Source organism: Lathamus discolor, chromosome 5 (assembly GCF_037157495.1).
Source record: "Lathamus discolor isolate bLatDis1 chromosome 5, bLatDis1.hap1, whole genome shotgun sequence".
NCBI lineage: Eukaryota > Metazoa > Chordata > Aves > Psittaciformes > Psittacidae > Lathamus > Lathamus discolor.
Window position 1 is genome coordinate 110,530,146 of NC_088888.1, and position 22,711 is coordinate 110,552,856.

The window sequence follows — 22,711 nt, forward strand, 5'->3', positions numbered from 1 at the left end:
GCCTATATCCTAAAGTAATAAGATTGAAGCATTTGAAGTCTGGAATAATTTTTCCTGTGACATATTGACAGGGAATTGATGTTTTGAGTATGAACCACATTTATGCATTATGTGGATCTAGCTCACATGAAGATCCAGTGCTCTCAGCACTGAGACATGGTTCTCTCCAGTGTATATTTCTATTCTGCACACCTTATTTTGAATTGTATTTATTCACACAAGAAACCCCACTGAACTTCATGGGACTATTCCTAAGACTGAAAATAGCTCAATATGATGCTTGCATATTCAAACTCATATGTGTCACTCGAATTTTAAAAGTGTAGCCTGGCTTTAATAGTTTATGCCTCTGTCCCTGTGAGCTCTAAAACTGAACCAACAGCATATGAGCTGAAAAGCCCAACATGGCCTGGCAGTGTGCGCTTGCAGCCCAGAAACCAACCATGTCCTGGCCTGCATCACCAGCAGTGTGACCAGCAGGTTGAGGGAGGGGAATTTCCCCCTCTGCTCCACTCTGGTGAGACATCCCCCTGCAGTTACGTGGTTCTATGATTCTACGAAAAGCAAAGAACAGTCAGATGTGTGCTGCAGCTCCTACCGCTTCTATGTGGTGTGCTTTTCTTACTAGGACAGAAAATCTGCAGCTGCTTTTATCACACCATCTCTGTCACACGACAAATATTGCCAAGAATCTGGACCACTTTGGGCAGTTGGATATTCACTGGCCTTTCTTTAGATTGATATTCAGCAGTCTCTGGGATAACTAATCAATTAGGCATCAAGCACCATCTATGTGCCATTGCTGCCAACTCAAATAATGGGAAGGAGAAACAGGCAGTCAGAAACTGCAGAACAGCATTGGCTTTTCTGCATAACCATTTTACTATGGACACTAATCTCACGTAAGGCTATCTGCCCGCATTGCTTTTTAATGAGCTGCTATGTAAATGTTTGGGTTTGTTAAAGGTTGTTCGCTATTCTTACTAAATAATTTGCATCAGTCAAAAAAAAGCCAAAGCAGTTGGTCTGCAGAACCTGTGCTTTTTGAATATTTGGGATCTTTTGCAAGGAATAAACAATCACTGTGTTGATAATATTTTTTGCTTAACTTTTATACTGTTTAGTAAAGTGTTCATTGAATAGTGTGTAATAATAAACTTCCTCCTTTACACTGCAAGACTTCAAACAGTGAGACTGGGATCAGTCACAGCCATATGCACGGGGGAGAATTTGTGCATTAACATATGAATTGATGTGGAGAATCAATTACTGTGCATTTGGCTTTACCATCAGCAATTTCTAATTGGGTCCTTTTGTCCTTAAGGGAAACTTATATCAAAGCTCAGGTCACTGCAAATAATGCAGATTATGCTTGTATCATTTGGGAATCTAATTTAGGAATATAATTTGGGAAAATAATTTAGGAATATAATGTGTAGAACATATACGGAATCAATATAACACATATATATATAATTTGTAGAATTTAAAGAAGTTCTTAGTGGGCTCTATTGTTTTCAGCCCCTCTGAAGCAGTTGGGATGATATGACACTTGTTGCCTTCTCTTTCTAGCTATCACTTCCTGCAGATCTTGAGACTGTTCCAAGACCACCAGCTCATCACTGCCGGGCCACTCACCAGACAACCGGGAACCTGCCCTCCAAAGCAGCAGCAAAGACCCTGGCCCAGAGTTCCCAGTGGAATGCTGGGGTACACCCAGCACCTCTGGAAGCTCCCGTGCCAAAGCCACGTAAAGGAGGAAAGACAGACTTTACAAAGATTAACACATCTCCATGTCAGGATGCTGCCCTGTCCCATGCAGTGAAGCTATTATAGAGATTGCCAATATCTAAATTTAATGCACAAAGGAAAGGAAATGGTGCTGGCAGTATGTTTCTGTAGGCAGAGGCAGTCGTTCTGGATGGTGGGGATCCAGATGACAATGATCTGCTGCATCAAAGGACAACATATGGCTAAAGACGTCACATCTAGCACTTGCTAGATCCACCTGTCTGTCAGGACTGTCATCTTTTTATTGAACACTGGCATGGGTTTAACTCACTAATACTCAATGGCAGAGCAAGAGATCTTAGATCAGAAGTGACACTGGGCTCAGTCCAAAGTCCAGGGACTCTGCCAAGACCTAGATAGATGCCAGGAGGAGCTGGTGTAGTTGGGTTGGAATCAGAGCATTTAGCAAATTGCAATGAAAAGCAAACAACTCCAGGGAGACAACAGCTGAGAAATCAGCTGATCTGTGAATGCTTTCCAAAAATAAGGAGGCAGACTGACACGATCAAAAAAGATTTTAGGCCATTTTAGTCTAGGGTTGGCTTGGGTAGTTATTCATGATGAGCACACCTCTTGTACACCCAGCATCTCCTAAAAGTCCTCAACATCTGCAGCCTGCTGGGCAAGTCTTTTGGTACCTTTCAGAAGCCCACAACATTGGTGTAGTTTTTGGTGAAAGTCCCAGTAGTTCACAAGTGAGTTGTCAACATAAGGATTGTGGTCTGTGACCCTGAAGACTTTTTATAGTACAAGAAGGGGAGTGGATAAAGAACCTGGAGAGAACAAAGGAAAAGAGGCTTCTGATGTGAACTGTCAGGATTTTCAGAGTGGGGTAGCTTGAGGGGAGCTTCCAAAGGGCAGTGACTACCCAGTAACTACTGATGACCCCATCCAGAAGGGACATAATGGAGACCTCCATCATCCCTTCTGATCTCCCTTGTGTCTAGTGTTTATAGCAGGTCCATAGGCTAATTCCCATGAAGAGGACCCACAGTGCAAAAGAGTGATGTCAAATCCTTCTGTGGGGGGTGAAAAAAAGGATCTAAACACAGCCAAAGGATGATACATAGGGGAAAGCACTGAAATGAGTAAGGTGAGGCCCAGGGAAAACACGTGATGACTTCTTTGTGTAAGAAGCAGTACAGAAATGCATTGTCTACAAAAACCAAGAGAGGAAAGCAGCAAGGAAGTTTACAGTCTCTCATACTTCCAGCAATATAAGGTACATGAAGTTCAACAAGACCAAGTGCAAGTTCCTGCACCTGGGCTGGAGCAGTTTCAAGCACAAATACGGGCTGGGGGAGACTGGATTGAGAGCAGCCCTGAGAAGGACTTGGGAGTGTTGATGAGAAGCTTCCCATGACCCAGCAGTGTGAGCTTGAGCCCAGAAACCAACCGTGTCCTGGGCTGCATCACCAGCAGCGTGACCAGCAGGTCAAGGGAGGGGATGCTCCCTCTCTGCTCTGCTCTGGTGAGACCCTCCCCTGCAGTCAGGTGTCCAGCTCTGGGGCAACATAAGAAGGACATGGAGCTGGTGGAGCGAGTCCAAAGGAAGCCACGAAGATGCTCTGAAGGCTGGAGCAGCTGTGCTATGGAGACAGGCTGAGAGAGCTGGGCTTCTTCAGTCTGGAGAAGAGAAGGCTCCAGCGAGACCTTAGAGCAGCTTCCAATGCCTAAAGTGGCCAACAAGAAAGCTGGAGAGGGGTTTTTGCAAAGGCCTGTAGGGACAGGACAAGGGGGGATGGCTTTAATCTGACAGAGGGGAGACAGAGATGAGATCTGAGGCAGAAATGCTTCTCTGGCAGGGTGGTGAGGCCCTGGCACAGGGTGCCCAGAGAAGCTGTGGCTGCCCCATCCCTGGCAGTGTTCAAGGCCAGGCTGGAGGGGGCTAGTGGAAGGTGTCCCTGCCTGTGGCAGGGGGTTGGAACTGGATGAGCTTTAAAATCCCTTCCAAACCAAACCATTCTGTAACTTCTGACTGCAGAGAACAGGCAACGAAGAAAGAAAAAGACCACCAAAAAGAAGAAAAAAACCCCAAACAACTACACAATAAAAAAACAAACAAAACCAAAACAAACCCCCCCAAATGAACAAAAAACCCAACAAACCCCCCCAAACAAAACTAACAAGAACAGCAAAAAACCTACCAAATGACAGAAAAAAAGCCATGAAGTGAGGTGCTGACAATACCTGAGCGACCTGCTCTTGTGATTTGCGGGCTGCTAAAAACCTTTCTGTGAAAACCTCCTGATCTCGGGATTGACTGAAGACTTTTAGCATGATGTCCAGGACTGGTGTGCTCCTGGGGACCAAGGGGTCAGCAGGGTTTGCAGGGGGGGAAAAGGGCACATGGAAGGAGCCATAGGCCAGCTATTCTCACTGCATGGACTGGTTTATAAAGCCACTGGAGCTGCTCTAGTTACTGAGGTCAGCACACACAGTCTGGCAACCAGCCTACATGAGGCTGTGCCTGCCATCCTGCCCTCACCACCTTGCTGGGCGCGTCTGGCAGCATCCTGCCAATCCAGAGCAAGATCCCAGGATGGAACAGGTTGAAATATCATTTAGACCATCTGCTCCTGTTGCTACCTCTCTCCTGCCCTCAGGGCTTTTTGGAGAGCTGAATTCAGTTTTCACTTCCTACAGGATGTGCTGGGAGTGCCCTGCAATGTCTGGACCTGTCTCCACCTGGGATTTTACCTCCCTGGGGGTCTCCCAAGCATTGTGTGCCAACCTACAATTTCTCTGTGGTTTGGAGACGGGTTGTGCTCAGGATACAGGCTGCACAAGCAGTTACAAAACATCTATCCAGACATGCATCTTCTGCCATCATCTTTCTCAAGCCTGTGGCAGCAGCTGCTGTGCAGCAAGGAGCATTTCAGATGCAGTCAGGGGTTGTCTGTGTGTCTAGCTTTGCCCTGCTTTGGGTTGGCTGGGGTGTGAAAGCAATTCCTTCCCCTGAATGGTTTGGTGGTGCATGTTCTCCACAGCATCCACCTGGAGGATGTCTTTGCATGGTTTTGGAGACAGCATAGAGCACAGGACAGGATGGATGCCCGAGCTAGGTATGTGATAAAGTGATCTGGCTAAGAGCATGTCCTCAGCAGGGACAAGGTGACTGATTTCAAACCCATTCCTGTCCCCGCTCCTTCTCCTTAATCCACCCTCCCAACCACAACCCTTCATACTGAGACACTGCCACCTCCTCAGCCCTTCATTATATGAGCTGAACTGTGCTCTCCATTCATTATCAGCTTCATCCACCTATTACAGCAACTTTTTATCTTACATTTAGCTACTATCATTAACTGCTTTCCCTTTGCCGCAAGGTCTCCACACTCTTTGGTAACCATCCTTTCACCTATTACAACCCCAACGCCACCGCTGAGACTTCGTTCCCTGAATGCACTTACTTCCCTGGCAACAGCCCACGTTCACTCTTTTTCCATCTTGCCACACAAGTTGGAAGATTCCAAAAATCCTCAGGTTTAATCCAGCCATGCTCCCACCTGCAATTCCCATCAAATTCAGTTACACATCAATCCTTTTCCCCAAGCTTCTGTGTCTTTAGCTCTGAAAAGCAGTAATTAGGAAAACTTCATTTTGGCTACAAAGCCAAACTAGAGCATCAAACTCTGCCATTGCTCCCGGCAAGGAACACCAGGTAAGTGCAGGTGGAGTTCTGGGCAGAAGCGGATAGGAAAGCTTGGATAAGAGGGCAGCTGGCATGTGTGGGTTTGTTCCCCACATCTGAGCAGGGCTGTAGCCTAGGGCTCACATTCTGATCTTGCTTGTACTGGTGGAATTCAGATGCAGCAATGCTGATTCACTGGCCTCTGGGCTTTAAAAGGCACTTTCAGTTCTTTAATCAAAGGCTGTGGCTAATGAGAGTAGGGCAGATTCTGGAAATGCCAAGCAGTGCAGGGAAATGCATCTGTGAGGAAAAGCACAGGCACAACAGCCTTCCTCTGTACTTGTTTAGGGATTTCTTATCACTGTCTCTGGAAGTGCACTGTAAGTAGTAGGTAAACAATGCTCTGCCCCTGCACATCAGCAGCCAGGGCACGGGCAGTGGGAGCGCTTGCCTGTGGCCAGCCAGCAGCACAGCTGCAGAGGTAAGTGATGGAGACTGTCCCACTGTAGTTTCTTGTCTCCATTTCAGATTCTAACCCATTTTGTGACCTCAGGAATGATTACGAAGCATTTTGGAAGTACATATATTTTTATTCTAATAACATAATTGGTAGGAGTTACATCAAGATGTTATTTAGGTCTGCTGTTCCATCAAGGATAGAGACTACTTGGCTTGGTACTTTCCTGGACATTACTGTTACTTATTTTACAGCATCATAAATACAAATCCCTGTGAACTTTATGTTTCCAGTGAGTATGCTCATTGCTGAGAAAATAAAAACCATTACTGCCGGGTCCCATAATTTCCTTGTGTAGCCATTTGCTCTTTTTAACACAGACTGAGTGCTGAACTGCCACCATAAGAAGCTACATACTCCCTAATGGATACTAAAAAAAAAGGCAGAAACAACAGTTTGGACTTAAGAAGCCACAGAAACACCCGTGAAACAGTCAGTTTAACTTGGTTTCCTGGCAGAAAAAGCTTGGGAGATTTACTGTGAGGGTGGTGAGGCCCTGGCACAGGTTGCCCAGAGAAGCTGTGGCTGCCCCATCCCTGCAGTGTTTAAGGCGAGGCTGGACAGGGCTTAGAGCAACCTGGTCTAGTGGAAGGTGTCCCTGCCTGTGCAACCAGATGAGCTTTAAGATCCCTTAAACCCAAACCATTCTGTGATTCTGCAGTGATTTGCAATACCAGAGAATGATGCTGATGAATCAGCAGGAAGGAAGAAATTCTTTACTGTGAGGGTGGTGAGGCACTGGAATGGGTTGCCCAGGGAGGTTGTGAATGCTCCATCCCTGGCAGTGTTCAAGGCCAGGTTGAATGAAGCCTTGGGTGGTATGGTTTAGTGTGAGATGTCCCTGCCCATGGCAGGGGTGGTGGAACTAGATGATCTTAAGGTCCTTTCCAACCCTAACTATTCTATGATTCTAGTGTTTTGGATGGGATTTGCCTCACCTCACTTTAAATGCTGAAAAGGTAGCCTTCTTAATCACAGTCAGTCTGGTCTCTTGCATAATCAGCAGATCCTAAGATACATGAGACAATTGCCATCTGCAGGTTCCTATTTCAGCTGATTGCTTGAGAGGTGACCAACTCAGACTTCGATAGCTTTTAGCCCACCGTGTTAGTTGAGATGAACTTCTCCTTCGAAGCATCCAGGTCAACTAGAAGGAATGAAAGAACAAAGTCTACGAGAAGGAGATACACCGATTTACCTCATCATTGCTTTGAAGCTGGAGTTCACACAGCACTCTACCAAGTACCCCAGTGGGCAGTCTCCTGCTGGATGCTCTCCCTTCAGATCAGATCTATGGTGCCTCATGTCCCATGTCTGGTCTTGGAAATGGTCAATGTCTCTCACGCCAGAAAACTTGAAACCCTCAAGTGACACAGTGCAGAATAATCTGCTCACATAGCAGAGTCTCCTCCTAATCCTTGTCCATCAGCACTTGGGATTTTCTCTGAATCATGATTCCTAGTCTATAAATGTTGAGAATTCATGGGTACTGTGGCTCTAAGATGTGGGAAGGTTCAGTTTTATCCCAGCTTTCTCACTCTGGGATATGATAAGGCAATGAGTTACAGGTGTGTGCATTCAGTACCCTTATCCTTAAAAACTGCTATTCATTTCATTTACTGGGTATTTCCTTAATTGCAGAAAAGACAAGAGCACATAATTTACATTCTCTTAAATAAGACACTAGTGCCAGCTCTCCACACAGAGCCATGTGCAGTGGTGTAATCCACTGTGGGATTTGATTTTCTTCTAACAGGACTGAAAAGCTGGAGTTGCCTTGTTTAACATGGGAAAGAAATTCTGTCTTCAGTACAGAAGGTTTTCTTAAAGCATTTTTAGTGATCCTCCTTTCTCCCACATATTAAAGGCCTTTCCTTTAAATGCTGTGGTGCTTCCTTCAGTTTCTCTGATTTGGCAGGGGCTGTAGGTTACAGCTGAGGGATCATGTTAACATCAGTGGTAAACCACTCACTTTGCAGGCAGGGCACAGTTTGCATCATTCAGATGGTTGGTAGTCCTCTTGTGTGAACCACAATCCCCTTGGTGCCCACAGAGACAGCCAACTTGTGTAATTCACTGGCAAAGCATCACAGAATAGCTCATGCCATTGGATGTGCCCCAAGATGTCTGACACACAAGCTCGCATGAGGTCCAGCAGCTCTAGCAAGGATCTACACAAGTGTCTCCATGGGGAAAAGCCTCAGTGAACTCTGCAGCGATGATGTGTGTGGAAGAAAAAGAGAATACAGCACCAGCTTGAGAGCAGCAGCAACAGAAAACCAGGCTAAGAAGCACAAGAGCAAAACAGACTTAGACTGTACTCCAGTTTGGAAATGGGAGATCCCACCTGGTGATCCAAAAGGCCTCCTACAAGGTGGTTCAGATTTCTTTTGAACAGCCTAAGTGAGAGCAGACACAGGACCTCCATGCCAGCTTCTCTGCATGGTGTGGTGAGGTCAATGAAGAAAGTATTTTCTAGCAAGAGTTGAAAACAAAAACGAAGCTGGGTCCTTATGAAGGACTGTTCTTCACCCAGCACAGCCTGTGACTTAGGTGATATTGCTCGTTTCCCCAGTGCCAGGCAGAGAAGTTCCTGTTCTGCTGGGATGAAAGATACAGGTCCTCTCTTACTCTGTGTCAGATCCTTGGTTAGATGGAGGGCTGAGCCTCAAACAGTGAGATGAAAGAGAAATAATATAAGAACCAGATTAATTCAGTCAGAGAAATTAGATTTTAAACATATTCAGGTATCAGCCAATCCTCAGGATTTTGGTGGCATTTAATACCTCAAATACTTTACAAATCTGGATTGAATGGAAAGACAGTTTCCATTCATCATCTCATTGTAGAGGAAATAATCGTCAATCAAAACATGCTTACTTTTCCTGGCCACCTTCCTGGCAGTCTGCAAACATGCCTTCATAAAGCCCATCTGGAACACTAGCTGAAGTTGGTAAGTTTACCTTGGGAAGAGCCTGGCAGAGATCACAAAGGTCCTGGAGAGGTCACTGAAGGAATTAAGGTAGGATTTGTCACTCTGATGCAAAAAAAAATAAATAAAAAAAAAATACAGTTTTGCCTTGCAAATTGCCCCTAATCCAAATGCAATCCCTCGGGGAAAGTTTATCTTGGTAGTCTGTATACCGCACCTCTGGTGTCTGTAGGCAGCTTGCTTCCCCACTTAACTCATACCCTATCCTCATGCAGTTTTTAATATTCTTATCATGCAGAAGGCACCAAGTGCAGTGTAGGTCTAACACGACCCTGCATGTCCCTCCATGTGCCATTAGCCCTCACCTGTATAGAACCATTAACAATCCCTGGGTGCCGTTTCCCTTACTTCATCCTCCACATCCTCTTTGACAGCACTAAACTGTGCCTCAATGGCAGTTGCAGATTGGTTCGCAGAAGTTAAGAGACTTAAACACCTTCTTCCCATTCCCAGTGCCTCCCAGACAGCAGCAGTCGGAGTCAGAGCTGAGTGCCACATTCCTGGGAGGCCACGACATTGCTGCCAGACCAGTGGAATTCCCTTGATTGAATGAACAACCAATAACACCACCAAGGCCCAGAGCCTACACTTAACTCTTCATGACTTGGACCTTGTCCAGCATACAATCTTCCTAAGGCTCTGTTCAGGCAACGTGACTTCAGGATCAGGGCCCTGTTTTCTAGAGACCACGGAATCACAGAATGGTCTGGGTTGGAAGGGACCTCAAAGCCCCTCCAGTTCCAACCCCCTGCCACAGGCAGGGACACCTTCCACTAGACCAGGTTGCTCCAAGCCCCATCCAACCTGGCCTTGAACACTGCCAGGGATGGGGCAGCCACAGCTTCTCTGGGCAACCTGTGCCAGGGCCTCACCACCCTCACAGGGAACAACTTCTGCCTAAGAGCTCATCTCAGTCTCCCCTCTGTCAGGTTAAAGCCATTCCCCCTTGTCCTGTCCCTACCGGCCCTTGTCAAAAGCCCCTCTCCAGCTTTCTTGTCAGCCCCTTTAGGCATTGGAAGCTGCTCTAAGGTCTCCCTGGAGCCTTCTCTTCTCCAGGCTGAACAAGCCCAGCTCTCTCAGCCTGTCTCCATAGCAGAGGTGCTCCAGCCCTCAGAGAATCTTTGTGGCCTCCTCTGGACTCGCTCCACCAGCTCCATGTCCTTTTTATGTTGGAGATTCCAGAGCTGGACACAGGCCTGGGGCGGGGGAGTGGGGGGTGTCTCACCAGAGCAGAGCAGAGGAGAATCCCCTCCCTCGACCTGCTGGTCACGCTGCTGGTGATGCAGCCCAGGACACGGCTGGTTTCTGGGCTCAAGCGCACACTGCTGGGTCATGGGGAGCTTCTCACTGACCAACACCCCAAGCCCTTCTCCTCAGGGCTGGTGCCAGTCCAGTCTCACCCAGCCTGTGTTTGTGCTTGGGACTGCCCCGACCCAGTCTGAGCCTCTCTCCCCCAAACTTATACCTGTTATCTCCTGTCCTCCCACCACACACTGCTGTAGGGGTTGTGGGGCTGCTGTCAGCCCCCCAAAGCCCTTCCTTTCCCACCTGAAGGAGCGCCTTCCCTCACCCCTCTTTCCCATGGGCACCCTCAAGCACCCCTGCTCCCCTCTGTGCTCCTCAGGAGCCCGCAGGTCTCCAGGGACGGACTTTTATCCATTTCGCAGGAAAATCCAGCTCGTTCTCCCCTCCCTCACGTCGACGCTTTGCTACCACCTAGCGCTGAAGGGGCGCAGGACCGAAGACCGCCATGGAGCGGGGGGAACTCCGTCCCGTCCGCCGCGATACGGGCAAGCGCAGGTCACGTTGCTGCGGGACGCGGGGCACCACTCACGGCACGGAGCGGCCGGCACTGACGGGGTCCGCACGGGACAGGCGGCGTCCGCGGGTCCCCCCCCAGCGCCCCCAGCGGCCTGCGGAGGCACCCCTTACCGCCCGCCGTCCTCATGTCGCTTTCCGGCAGCGCGGCTGGAGGTGCGACTTTTTCGCGACAGAGCTGAGCGGTCTTGCTTGATGGCAGGAGCCCGTGGCCTGGCTTGTGAGGGGAGCGGCTGAGGGGAAGCGGGCAGCATGAGGCAGAAGAGGAAAGGTACCGGGGTGTGCGGGACCGTAGTGCCCGGTTCGTGCTGCGAGGAGGCTCCTGCCCCTCTCCCAGCAGCTGAGGGCGCTGGGGTAGGGCTTTGCCGCCTCCCCCGGCCTCGTTTGTGTGCAAGGAGAGGCTGTGGGCCAGCACTTCACCGTGTGTTTGGCCATGGCGGGGGGGTCCCCGCGCTGCCTCTGGCTCTGTGGCGGTGGAGCTGTGGGGTTACCACCTCCGTGAACGCTGTGCGTGTGTGCGGAGCGAGAGAATGAGGCACAGCTTTGCGCTGCCCCCTCCGTGCTCTTTTGGAGGAGGGTGGAGGGACTTGGCACCCCCCTCTGAGCCGCCCCTGTTCTCCCCCCACTTGTGCAGCGGGCGCTGTGAATGGGAGGCAGAGTCAGGTGAGGAAGACCTGGCAGTATTTGTAGATGATAAGTTGCCTATGATCTGGCAGTGTGCCCTTGCAGCCGGGAGGAACATTAGTATTCTGGGGTGCATCGGGAGAAGGGTGGCAGCAGGTGGAGGGAGGTGATCCTCCGCCTCTGTTCGACCCTGGTGAGTCCACACTTGGAGTGCTGTGTCCGGTCCTGGGCTCATCAGTACAAGAAAGTCAAGGGGCTATTGGAGAGGGACCAGCAGAGGCCACAAGGATGATCAGGGGTCTGGAGCATCTCTCTTAGGAGTGACTGAGGGCTGGGCTTATTTAGTCTAGGGAAGAGAAAACCGAGAGGGGACCAAATTAGTGTATATAAATATCTCAAAGATGGGTGCCAAGAGAATAGCGCCTGACTATTTTCGGTGCTGGCCAGTGACAGGATGAGAAGCAATGGCTGTAAACTAAAACACAAGAAGTTTCACCTCAACGTGAGGAATAACTTCTTCACACTGAGGGTGGCAGAGCCCTGAACAGGCTGCCCAAGGGGGTTGTGGTGTCTCCTTCCTCTCTGGAGACGTTCAAAACCCACCAGATGTGTTGCTGTGTAACCTGCTCTAGGAGGCCCTGCCTTGGAAGAGGGGATTGGACTACATGATCTCCAGAGATCCGTTCCAGCCCTAATGATCCTGTGATTCCTTTGCACTCACGTGAGTGCTCAGGAATTTGCCTGGCTCGTGTCCTAGAAGTAAAAGAGAATCAGTGATATGAGGTGATGATGGTCATTTATTTGGGGAAGGCTGCAGTGATACGCAGTGGCAAAATTCCCTTTGAGAGCAGTAATTGTAGGTAATATTAAACATTAATTGCAGAGCAGGTGTGTGTTGGTTGCCACAAGCAGGTAGAACGCTCTGGCCATACACATGATTTGGTTTGTTCTCATTGCAGGAGACCTCAGCCATGCAGAGCTGATGATGATGACGATCGCTGACATCATAAAGCAGTTAATTGAGGCTCATGAGCAGGGAAATGATGTGAATCTGAACAAGTAAGTCCCTGGGATGATGCTGAAGAGCTGGTCCACCAGTGATTAATGTGTCCTGTATCATATGCAGGCTTTATTTTAAAATGTTTTATTTTCACAGGCTACCGTCGTTTCTCTTACAGTTACCTGATAATAAAGACACTAAGATTTGTAAATTCTGCAGTGATTCACAGTCCATGCTGAGAGTACAAAATAGGGTATTGGTGCAAAACTCTTTACAAACTTGTCATTACCGTTTCGTGTTTCTATCTGCATTCGTCCTTCGGGAGTCCCAAAGTCAGAAAGGAGAGAATAATATTGGAATAAAGTTAAAATCAGATTTTCTTGGCAATGTGTTATAAATGACGTTGTTGCTTAGAGAAAGTTCTTCCTTCTTGATACACATGGAATAATAAGCCTGAATTTGTCCCGCTGTTTCCATTTAATTTACCTTATATAATTGCAAACTTTTTGCTGATGCTGGAAGTAACTGACATGAATGTGTTAGAAATGAATTCGGCTAAAGTCTGTGTGGAGGGGTTAATCATGTGGAAGACATGAAAAGAGTTAAGTCACTGAAGGTGGGCAAGCCAGAGTCTGTTGGCAGCTTTGACAATGCTTTGATAAAACCATATTTAGAAGAAAACGATACAGAAACTAAAAACATTGGCAGTTTTGCATCAACCTGATTTGGAGTTGATTTTTGGTATCTTAATGCAGCTGTTGCAAGAAATAACTGTGTGCTTTTTAAATAATTTACCTGGAAGAACAAACTGGGAGAACCTACATAGATCTCTGTGTAACTGAACAGCAGCACAATGGCATTGCTGTGGAACATGGGTAAATAAGTCAGAATGGAGTTGTTAATTTGAGGTATTTCTGCTTTCAGGCTGAAAACCAAGACAGCGGCAAAGTATGGCCTTTCAGCACAGCCACGCTTGGTTGACATCATTGCTGCTGTTCCACCACAGTACCGCAAGGTGCTGGTACCAAAGCTGAAGGCCAAGCCTATAAGAACTGCTAGCGGGGTAAGCATTGCTCTCACCATCCCCCCTGCTGTCATCAATAAATTGTGTTTAATTCTTTTTAATAACGTGGATATTGAATGTCCAGAAGCTTTAATATGGATGCACTGGCTGCACTGCTGCCTTGCAGGTCAACTTCTCTGTGATGTTGTGCCTACAGGGCTATTGCTTTCAAAATACTTGGGAGGAGGTAAAAAGGAAGTGTGGTGACTTATTTTCAGAGCACCATGCCTTACTTTTTAGTTGTGTAGAAAAAGTGCAGCTTAACCTGCAGGCCCTCTCAGTGAACACATACAAAATGTATTAATGCAAGTCCAGAGGAGGCCATGAAGATGCTCTAATGGCTGGAATACATCTCCTATGGAGACAGGCTGAGAGAGCTGGGCTTGTTCAGCCTAGAAAAGGCTTTAATATCTTCTTTCTGTAGAATATTTTGTTAAATTCTTACTTCAACCAGGATTTCTGAAACCATGAAATTAGGTGTTTTGCTTTGGGTGCCCCAAATTAAGGGGATCTTAGTGTGTCCCTCTCTTCTTCCCTCTGGTTCTTTTTTAACGAATGAAGATGGAATCTGGCATTAGGCTTGCATTTAGTGTACAAAAAGCAGCTGTGAGATCCAACAGGGAAAAAGGGCTTGGCTCAGATGGAGGGAGGGAGCTCTTTTGGTTTATGTCTTTGTGTTTCTCTTCATCTCTCCCTTGTTTTCATCTTTGAGTGGTGTTTGGTGTCTGTTTGCTGGCACACTCTCACCCCTTGAGGTACATGTTAAATGGGCCTAGTGAATATCTGAATGTCTGTGTGCATCTCTTCATCAAGGTGGTTAATCAGATTCGCTATAAGACACGTGGTTCTTTCCAATAAACTGTCAAGTTTATTCTGAATCATGAAAATATTAAAGAATAGGATTCCTGCTCCTTTACATATTTGTTATCTCATTCAAGAGCTAACATACAGATATTCTAGCTGGCAGACTAAGCAGAAAACATCTTTAAATAGTCTCTTCCAGATGGACATGTATACATAGCCTTCCAAGTCAATTCGGCAGCAATTACCATAATTTCTCTCCTCTCTAATTTTGCTTCTTACAGATTGCTGTTGTAGCTGTGATGTGTAAACCACACAGGTGTCCGCACATTAATTTCACAGGCAACATATGTGTGTAAGTATGACAGCTTAGATGAGCTAAGAGAACTGTTTTCATAGAATCACAGAATGCTTTGGGTTGGAAGGGAACTTAAAGCTCATCTAGTTCCAAATCCCTGCCACCTCCACTAGACCAGGTTGCTGTAAGCCCTGTCCAACCTGACCTCGAGCACTGCCAGGGATGGGGCAGCCACAGTTTCTCTGGGCAACCTGTGCCAGGGCCTCACCACCCTCACAGGGAACAACTTCTTTCTAAGATACCATCTAAATCTCCCCTCTGTCACTTTAAAGCCATTCGCCCTTGTCCTATCCCAACAGGTCATTGTCCAAAGCCGCTCTCCAGCTCTCTTGTTGGCCTCTTTAGGCACTGGAAGCTGCTGTGACATCTCCCCAGAGCCTTCTCTTTTCCAGGCTGCAGAACCATAACTCTCTCGATCTGTCTTCCAGTATTTCTGCGTAAATCTATGATTGCAGCGGCATTGTATTGGAGGCAGGCTTCCTTCCTGCACAAGTGCAGAGTTGCAGATTGCTGATACCTGCATATTACTCTAAAAAGTCTACTTGTTTTCAGTTTTTCATCGTGGAGACCTTTTTCTTTCATGGGCCATGTTAGTAGAATACAGTTTTGTGAATAGAATAACCAGGAGAGTATATTAACAGTCAAATGTAAGTTGTATGACTGTGTCTGGGTGTGCAGAGGCACCTGACTGGGTACATAAGCAGGTTGGAGAAGACCATAACAGAAAAGAAACACGGCTCAATCTGACAAGTTTGAAAAGTGCTGAACTGAGACCCATCTGAGGAGATGTAGGTGGGTGTCTGCAAAAACTTGCTTGGTGTGAGAGTCCGGCTCTGCCTGGCTCTGGAGTGAAATGAGAGCGCAGATGGAAGGGAAGGCCTCCAGTTGCCAAGAGCTTGTGGTGTTAAGGGAATAGCACAGGAGTTTTATTTGAATTGAGAAACCCGAATTGGCTTTACCTTGAAGTATGTTACCTCCATTTGACTTAAGAGTCTGCACACCTCTCATCGCATCTGGGTTTTTTTTCTAACCATAACAGTTCATGTGTTTCAAAACATTGCCTCTTGTTTCCTGCCTTGTCACTCCCAAAACATCTCTATCTCTCTACAAGCTGCCTGATGCAGAGTGAGCTGGCTCTGATCTTGCTCTTGCATGAGCCGCTATTCTGTGTGAGATGTTCCAGGTAATTACATGTATAAAATGCCTTCAATTGGATTGCACAACTTTTGCCGGCAAATTAATTTGGCCGCGGTAATTTGGTAATTAATTTTGTAATGGTGACAGATGACTTGGGTTAAGTTTGCAGGGCAGCCACTGGGGAAACTCATCCATTATACTGTGAGGCAAATGTGTCTGATTTGACGGAGATGGCATTATCTTGGTGTCTGTGCACTGAGATCTGCACCATGAGTACCAATACGCTGACTGCTGTTACCTTTTCTGTTGGGGGTGCTTGATGCCTGCAATTAAAAAAGAAAGGGCTGTCGACAGTCATGCCTAGAGTTGTCTTGGAGCCCAGAATGGCTGTAGATTAGTCATTAATAACCACAGTCCTCAAAAGAGAGTTAAGGACCCTTCAGAATAAGTTTATATTCCTTTAACTACTCTCTGCCATGTACCATTCCTCTCCTGGCCAGCTGTGATGCTGTGGTAGCTGCAAGTCTGTCTTGCTGTGTCACAGAATAGAGTTTCAAACAAGCCTCTACATGCAGAAACTAATTTAACTCTATGGCAGCTCATTAAACGATGCCATGTTCCAGAAATAGGTTCACAGTACACTTTGTTTCTTGTAAGTCTTATGAAGTTGTTTTCTGTGGATGTAGTCGTTTGCCTTGTCTGAACTGTTTTTTGACATTGCATTCTCATTAAACAAAACAACTGTTCTGTACTGTATACTTAGCATTTGTAAACAGACGTAGGCTCAGTTCCTCTCAACTCACAGTTACCCCCTTCAGCATCTGTGTTTGAATCTGTACCTGTATTTACATCAAGTGATGCAGAAACACACGAATTTAGTGGTTTATCCCATGCTCTGAACCCTGATCTGTGGTTCTATGATTTGTATTTCTGTGTGTTTCTGATGAGAGCTGGGGCATTTAGAGCAGTGTCTGCTCAGCCTTCACCCTCTTGTGTACCTGTACCTCAGACAGATTAAGTCATTGCACCTGTACGAGTTTGATGCCTGTTTTCTGTTATATTTTTTCTTTTATATTTGCAGATACTGCCCGGGTGGACCTGATTCTGACTTTGAATATTCAACACAGTCTTACACTGGATATGAGGTATTAATTTGGTTTGCTGTAGCACCTTGCCTATGCTCGCTATAAACTTGGGTTCAGCTGCTCTTTATTTCTGCAGATTCAGTTGTGCTGCAAGAATAAAAACCAAAAGCAGACTTCATGAAGTTTGAGATCTAAAGCAGCTCAACCACAGCACTGGAAATTCCTCTTGATTATTGTAGCAGTTGTTTCCTTCTCTTCACCTTGCTTCTGTTCCTACTGTTACACATGCAGGAGTGAGCAGCCTGTGGTTCCAGCAGGGCAAGTGCAGCATCTTGGCTGTACCCCATGACCTGCTGATGTGGAAACTGCTGTTAATGTGAATCTCCAGCTGTGGAAAGAGATCAGTGAGTGAAAGCGGTTGGAGGTGACATTGTGGTCTCCCATGGGACACTGCTGTGTGCAGTTTGTTGAAATGAATGCTGGCTGTGATTCCTACAGAAGTTACCAATCTGTGTCAAAATTTTCCTGACTGAACAGTCCAGCAGAACTGTACAGATTTATTTATGGCTCCCTATGGGTTTAAGGGAAAGGTACAGAGAAGACAGAGCTAGACTTCTCCTCAGAGCTGCCCAGGGGAAAGAGGAGAGACAACTAACATGAGTTAGAATGTGGAAAATTATGCCCTAATGTAAGAATGTTTTAACATGACAATTGTCATCACTTGAGTAGGGATTTATCTAGAGGTTTTGGAAAATCTGTTCTTAAAGATAATCAAGCACTGACTGGACAGAGCCCTGAGCATCCTGTTCTAAGTGGACCTGCTACCAGTCCTGTCCAACCTACAGGACATTGCAGATTAACAAAGGAAAAAGAGAAAAAGACTGTTATTTAGCTGTTAGTGCCTCTGAAATTACATTAATGCTCTGTATCTGCAGTGATATCTCACTAAATATACGTATTCCCAAAATAGTGTGCTCGTGTTGTCTGGAGAAAGTTTAGCAGCAGCCGATCTTGTGACTAAATTATTGTGACTGGTTTTAACAAAATAACTCATAGCTATAGTACAGACGTAAAGTAGCAAAATAAGGTAAAATACAAGCTGGATTTGGTAAACAGCAATTCAGCATGCTTTTAGTTACAGATTTTGTCTGCTGTTATCCACTTCTCAGTGACTTGAAACTTGTTCTATTAGTGTAAATAGGAAAATCTATGTATATGTAAATGCTTTGTAATTCCTGTTGGTTTGGATATGTTGTATTCATTTGTTTAGTACTAACAGCATGTGGGAGTTGTGCATGATTAAGAGTCTTCATCATTTAGAGCTTTTAATATAACATGAACGAAATGCTGAACAAATCCGGAATACACAAGGTACTTGAAAACCTTATCTTAGAGTATTATTAGTACGCTTAAATTAGTAGTAATAGAGAAACTAAGTTGTTAGGGATTTGAGTTGGAAGAGTATGTTTAGCTTAAAGAATATTTGAAATTTAGACTGTGCTCTAGGGGAGGCTGTTTGGATAACTTGTGCAAGTGAAGAGAAACTAAAATGAATGGGAGGGAAGAAGTGATATTTTGAAGAACATCTTGTTTGTGATGTTTGCAATATCTTCAGTGAATCACTACGGAGATTCTTTATCCAGTTGTGATGCACTAAAAATTTGAGAAGCTGTGTTGTTTTTATGTCATGTCACCATCTCAGCAAAACAGTGTGTTTCGTCATCATTTTTAAAACATGGAAGGAGCCAAATCTGTATTCACAATTGGATGGACTCTTTGGATGCGAGTTTGAAGAGTTTAGGGTCAGTTAGGATTTAGAGACTTCAGCATCCGTTTCAGTGCTGAAAGTTTTCTTTTGGTCTTTTTCACCATTCTTCTTTTTTTTTTTTTAAAAAAAAAAACCACCTACAAACTGAATCTCCTTCTGTTTTTTAGCCAACATCCATGAGGGCGATTCGAGCCAGATATGACCCCTATCTCCAGACAAGACACAGAGTGGAGCAGGTGAAATTTTACCATTGAAAGGGGAATGCATTGTGGTTGCAAGGAAAATAATGAGAATGCTTTTAATCACCTAAACTGGTTGGCTGGAAGCTGGGTATAACTCAGCTGTCAATATTGTGACCACTAGTGCTTAATGTGGTAATGTCTGTGTCAATGGCGGGGATGCTGGGACAGAGCATGCTGTCAGCAAGTTTGCTGATGATGCAGGACTGGGAGAAGTGGGTGGTAGACCAGAGGATTGTGCTGCCATTCAGGGAGACCTGGACAGGCTGGAGAAATGGGTTGGCAGGAGCCTCTTGAAGTTGAACAAAGGGAAATGCCAAACCACAGGCACCCGTATGTGCTGGGGGCTGACCAGCTGGAAAGCAGCTTGATGGAAAAGGACCGGAGGATACTGGCAGACATCAAGTTGACTGTGAGCAGCATTGTGCCCTTGAGGCAAAGACAGCCAACAGCCTTAGGAGGAGTGTTGCCAGCAAATCAAGGGAGGAGATCTTTCCTTTTGCCTCAGCACTGCTCATGCTCTGCCTGGAGAGTTGTGTCCAGTTCTGGGCTCCCCAAAAGACAGCAGACTTGAACATACTGGGAGAGGTCTAGCAAAAGGCCACTAAGGTGATGGAGGAACTGGAGCATCTGAAGAGATGCCAAGAGCCCCAAGGCTGCTCAGGCTAGGGAAGAGAAGGCTTGGAGGAGTCTTACCACTGTGTATAAATACCTGGCGTTAGGCTGTAAAGAGAACAAAGCCAGGACCTTCTCAGTGGTGCTAGTGACAGGACATGATGCAGTGGTCACAAACTGAAACGTAAGAAACTCCATTTGAACATCTAGAAACAGTTTTTAACTGTGAGGGTGACCAAGCACTGGACCAGATTGCCACAGAGGCTGTGCAGTCTCCAGCCTTTGAGGCAGTTGAAGCCTGTTTGGGTGCAGTGCTGAACAAACTGCTGTAGCTGATGCTGCTTTGAGAAGAGAGATAAGACTGGGGGATCTCCAGAGGTCCTTTCCAGCCTCACCTTTTTCATCATTCTGTAATTCTACATTAGCCTGACTTGATCCCCACAGAAGTATTATTTTTACACCTTTAATCTGTCATTTCTGTTAGATAAATTAGAAGTTTTGAGCCTCTTGTAAGATCTTACCTGTTGTGAAGAATACCTTATATTTACCTTATATACCTTATATACCTTATATAGGAGATTGTATTACAATAAATTGTACTGAACTTCTGTGGCAATTGCTAGTTCTTGGTAATTACTTACAATTGGAGAATTTAGTACTCAAATAGTAGCTTTCATACCAAAATGGTTTATTGGGGTCTTTTCTGGAGAGTTAGAAGATCTGAAGAATTTCTTAATCCTGCTCTGCTTTGACTGGTTTCCTGTTTATCTCTAAATCCATTGGAAAATCTGTCATGGATTCAGTGTAGTCCTCCATTCTCTCAAGTTTGTAAGGAAGTTAGTTCTACATGGGTTGAAGCAGATGCAAGGAAACTTTGTCAGTCAAATCTAAGCTAGCTTCAGACTGGAACCAGTGTAACTCTGTCAGCAAGAGGCTAGGTTCAAATGATTCTGCTTTGTCAAGAAAACCTGTTATGCTAGGCTCAGTATCTATACTGTGCTCTTGCAATAGAAAGGTAACTTTGAGGGTTATATTTTGGGGAGGGTTTTTAAGAAGTCTTTACAAAAGTATTAATGGTTTGTCATTGCTAAAAGATACCACAACTAAAGAAGGAAACACGGTGTAAGAATGTCAGTGTTTTCAGAGAAGTCTTCTAAAAAAGTCTGGATAATTTTTCCATAGTACTTTCAATTTTACAGCTGAAGCAATTGGGCCACAGTGTGGATAAAGTGGAGTTTATTGTGATGGGTGGCACATTCATGGCCCTGCCTGAAGACTACCGCGATTACTTTATCAGAAACCTTCATGATGCTTTATCAGGTCACACTTCCAATAATGTCGCAGAGGCCGTCAGGTAAGCTTTTTGGGTTTCCTTCATGTAATGGTTTAAAAGTGCTCTTTAGCTAGTGTAAGAACAAAAAATACTGACAGCAAAACTTTTTTTTAATGTTTATCCAAATACATATTTAGGCATAGAATATTTATAGCTCAACTTGGAGCCCTGCTCTGTGTACTGCATAGCACAAGGAGAAGGCTGGGCCATGGTTTATCTGTTTTCTCATGTAGGAAGTGCTAAGCCACTTGTGGTTTCTTGGCATTCCATGTAGACTTCTACCTTTTATGCCTCATCACCTTGGTGTGGAGTTGTGACAAATCACATTGCCGTGGGATTTATTGCCTTTAGCTGGCAGGGGGAACTGATCCTGCCTTGGAGGGAGGCCAGACGTCAGCTCCCGCAAGGAATGACTCACCCCTGAGAGCGTCAGTGCTCAGGAGCTCCAAGCCCCTTGCAGCATCAAACACAGTTACCCTTGCAGTATTTCAGTGTGACAGGGAAATGCTCTTCTTATTTTACAGCAGAAGAACTGAAAACCAGAGGCTGATTTATGTTACGTATGCTTTGGGTCATTAAATACCTAACTTTTCAGTGTATTTGCAGTGTAACACTGAGAAGAAAAAGGAGAGATTTGACGTTTTGGAGGTGTTAAAACTAGGTGAGCGTCCTTACTGGCAGTTTTAGTTTGCTTGTCATTGTTCAGTCAGGTGGATTTTCCTTGATACCATTATCATCTACTAAAGAAAATGGTTTTAAAAGTAAGTTGGACTAGTCTGTGCCTTGTAGCTTCATGTCTGTTTTCGTATTTGAAAGTTGTAATTTCATTTGCTTTTCCTCTGGAGGGCAGCAAACACTTCTGCTGGTTTTCTTTGGGTTTTAGTTTTTTTTTTCTTTTTCCTTGTCATTCAAAGACTAGGCAAAAAGTGCTGTGCTGCTGTTCCCAAGTGGATTTTATTGAGATAAAATAGTGAGCAAGTTAGGAAGAAAATTGCTTTTCTGTTGCTCTAGTGCCCTGGCTGTGAGCACTGAAGGACACAGCTCATCATGGAAGAGGGGTGGTGTTTGCAGGTTGCGTATTCAAATTAATGCTATGCTTATACATACATCAGGTGGCTCAGAATGTGTTTATTCCATATCTTGTCTGCTGCTGGTGTTTTATCGGACCTAAAATTATTTTTTGTGTAGCCTGGCCATTACTGATTGAGGAAGCTATTTACGACACAGACCATTCAACCAAGTGATTTTAAGTGCATGCCAAAAAGAAGTGACGCTGAAGTCAGTGCACTGCCTTGCAAGTGCACAGATCAAGGAATGTGAGAAAACCTGCACTAACAGTGTGTGGGTTTTTCCAGCAGATAAATAAAGGTTTATATTTTTAACATAAATTTCATGTTAAATGCTTAGTAAATGGAAGTATGTGGGAGTTATTCAAGTTGCACTTCCTAAATATTCTAGAGGAGCGGAAATTGGGTTCAAGATGAATCAGACCTTTTACTTTTTGTGCTGCTTGCATTTGGCTGTTGCACTGTGTCACTGCAGTACTGTTTCAAGATGGTCAATGCTACTTGAAATAAACATTCAAGATTAAGTTTATTTCTCTTTGTACATGACGATTCAGCTCTTCTCCCCCACTTCTTCCATCAGTAGAGGCTATGCTGCATGGGGAATGGTGACAGTATTTTACTTGTTTTATACTGTGGGCATGGCATTCAGCAGTAACCTGGGAGATGGTCTGTATGATCCCTTACTTTGAATGGGTTTATGGTGGTCTTCAAATTTTTCTTCCTTTTGCAGATCATTACTTATTTTTAGATTTTGTACAATGATTCCCTAATGGGAAAAAAGACCTTCAGCCAGGTTGCTTTTTTGAAAGTCCTGAATATGACCTTTGATTAGGCTAGTGGAGCATCTATCTACATAGACAACAGACCAC

General features: G+C 45.4%; 2 protein-coding genes across 4 annotated transcripts in view; both read left to right on the forward strand.

Moving 5' to 3' along the window:
- The window catches only part of FBXO16 (F-box protein 16), a 38,824-nt gene extending 32,607 nt beyond the window's left edge, over positions 1-6,217 (forward strand). For both annotated transcript variants that reach the window (XM_065681913.1, XM_065681914.1), the window contains exon 8: positions 1,573-6,217. In XM_065681913.1, the coding sequence (XP_065537985.1) occupies positions 1,573-1,836 (264 nt within the window). In that variant the 3' untranslated portion in view covers positions 1,837-6,217. The remainder of the gene's footprint in view (positions 1-1,572) is intronic.
- A 4,699-nt stretch (positions 6,218-10,916) lies between these two features.
- The window catches only part of ELP3 (elongator acetyltransferase complex subunit 3), a 96,938-nt gene continuing 85,143 nt past the window's right edge, over positions 10,917-22,711 (forward strand). The window contains exons 1-7 of one of the 2 annotated variants that reach the window (XM_065681916.1): positions 10,917-11,023; positions 12,336-12,435; positions 13,301-13,439; positions 14,525-14,595; positions 16,817-16,880; positions 18,756-18,824; positions 20,642-20,796. In XM_065681916.1, the coding sequence (XP_065537988.1) occupies positions 11,005-11,023; positions 12,336-12,435; positions 13,301-13,439; positions 14,525-14,595; positions 16,817-16,880; positions 18,756-18,824; positions 20,642-20,796 (617 nt within the window). In that variant the 5' untranslated portion in view covers positions 10,917-11,004. Of the gene's footprint in view, positions 11,024-11,087; positions 11,416-12,335; positions 12,436-13,300; positions 13,440-14,524; positions 14,596-16,816; positions 16,881-18,755; positions 18,825-20,641; positions 20,797-22,711 lie in introns of those variants that run through there. The other variant, XM_065681915.1, reaches the window with a different exon arrangement.